The sequence below is a fragment of the Mirounga leonina genome, unplaced genomic scaffold (genome assembly GCF_011800145.1).
Source record: "Mirounga leonina isolate KUSES-001 unplaced genomic scaffold, KU_Mleo_1.0 Mir_166, whole genome shotgun sequence".
NCBI classification, from domain to species: Eukaryota; Metazoa; Chordata; class Mammalia; order Carnivora; family Phocidae; genus Mirounga; species Mirounga leonina.
Genome location: NW_023270418.1, coordinates 25,552,348 through 25,554,145, shown reverse-complemented (window position 1 = coordinate 25,554,145; position 1,798 = coordinate 25,552,348). Strand labels below are relative to the sequence as shown.

At 40.2% G+C, this 1,798-nt stretch overlaps 1 protein-coding gene across 1 annotated transcript; it reads left to right on the top strand.

Annotated features, from left to right (window-relative positions):
- LOC118016293 (olfactory receptor 1009-like) lies at positions 1–944 on the top strand. Its single transcript, XM_035013731.1, is given in 2 exon segments — positions 1–766; positions 769–944. Coding segments are annotated over 2 exon segments (942 nt in total).
- Positions 945–1,798: the final 854 nt, after the last annotated feature.

Genomic DNA, 1,798 nt, shown 5'->3' with positions numbered 1-1,798 from the left:
ATGGCTGATGGAAACTATACAAGAATCACAGAGTTTATTTTCATAGGTTTAAAGTATCATCCTCAGATGCAAGTCTTCCTTTTCTTGCTCTTTCTACTTTTTTACCTGGTTACCATGACAGGAAACTTGGGTACGATTATACTCATCCAGATGGATTCCCGCCTTCACACTCCCATGCACTTTTTTCTCAGTCACCTGTCCTTTGTGGACATCTGCTTTTCGTCAGTAGTGGGTCCCCAGATGCTCAGTGACTTCTTTGCTGAAAGGAAGGCCATCTCCTTCTTGGGCTGTGCTTTTCAGCAATGGTTCTTTGGGTTCTTTGTGGCCATTGAGTGTCTTCTGCTGGCGTCCATGGCCTATGACCGCTATGTGGCCATCTGTAGCCCATTATTGTATTCCGTTACCAAGTTGCAGAGCCTTTGCATACAGCTGGTGGTTGGACCCTAGGCTGTCGGGTTCCTGAGCAACGTGACTCATACAACAGCTGCTTCCCGGCTTCCCTTTTGCTGTTCCAACATTATCAATCATTTCTTCTGTGACATGTCCCGCCTTCTTTCTCTGGTATGTGCTGACACCCGGATCAATAAATTGTTGGTTTTCATTGTGGCTGGACCCGTCCTGGTTGTCAGTAGCCTGACCATTATAATCTCCTATTTTTACATCCTTACTGCCATCCTGAGGATCCGCTCTGCAGATGCGAGGCGCAAGGCCTTTTCCACCTGCTCCTCCCATCTCACGGCGGTGTCCATCTTACATGGGACTCTCTTCTTATCTATGTAAGGCCAAGTGCAATTTTTTCTCTGGACGTCAATAAAGTGGTGTCGGTGTTCTACACCGTGGTGATCCCCATGTTGAATCCTCTCCTCCACAGCTTGAGAAATGAAGAAGTGAAAGCTGCCATGTGCAGAATGATCGTTAGGAGGAAGTTCTGCAACAGAAGCTAAATTCTGGTCTGGAATACAAAATAGATAAAACGAAAAGTTTCTAGACATGGTTAGTCTACCTGGTCGTCATCCGAAGATGCTAAGCAATGTGCAGAATTTGGAGTATGGCATGCTTGCCAACTATTTTTTTAAAGCTCCATTTCAATCATGTGTGTGTGGATGATAAAAATCCCCAGTCACCCAGAGTCAAAGCAGTTCTGCTTCCTCAAATAATTTCATTATTGGGCATAGGATAAAAATCTAATAAGTGTTGAATCATCTAGCTACTAATACTATGGCACTAGTTGGACCAATATACGTGTGTTGACCAGGTGAGATTCACTGGAATGACATATATGACCCCCATTCCTAAATACAGAATCAAAAATAGCAAACAGAGCAGCTCACTTAGCTACAAATGATTTTTTTTAACTAAAGGAACTCCTCATGTCATATTCCTTTAAATATCTTTTATGCGTATTTTCTTTATTCTTGCTTCTAAGAATATCATGTCACAATCACTGCAGAAAAAAGCAAATATAGACAAGCAAAAGGTGAACAATATGACGATACAAAACTTATATTCTTATTCTTCCACCAAGTGACAAGCGACGAGATAATGCCTCTCTACATATTTAACTCTGAAGTTATTCCAACTATTACTTTACTATTTGATATTTAGTTTTTCTTATTTCTTTCAGATAAAAATAAATCAGCATTGCTTATTATAGAAATTAGAAATAAAATGCTAATGGGTGAATGAGAGAACAAGAAAATTCTAAAAAATCAGAGGCAATAGGTTGTACAATAGGTTAAGAAGTCAGAGGTAAACTAAAATGCAGAAAATGTATATCCTATTTTCATGTTAGTCATTT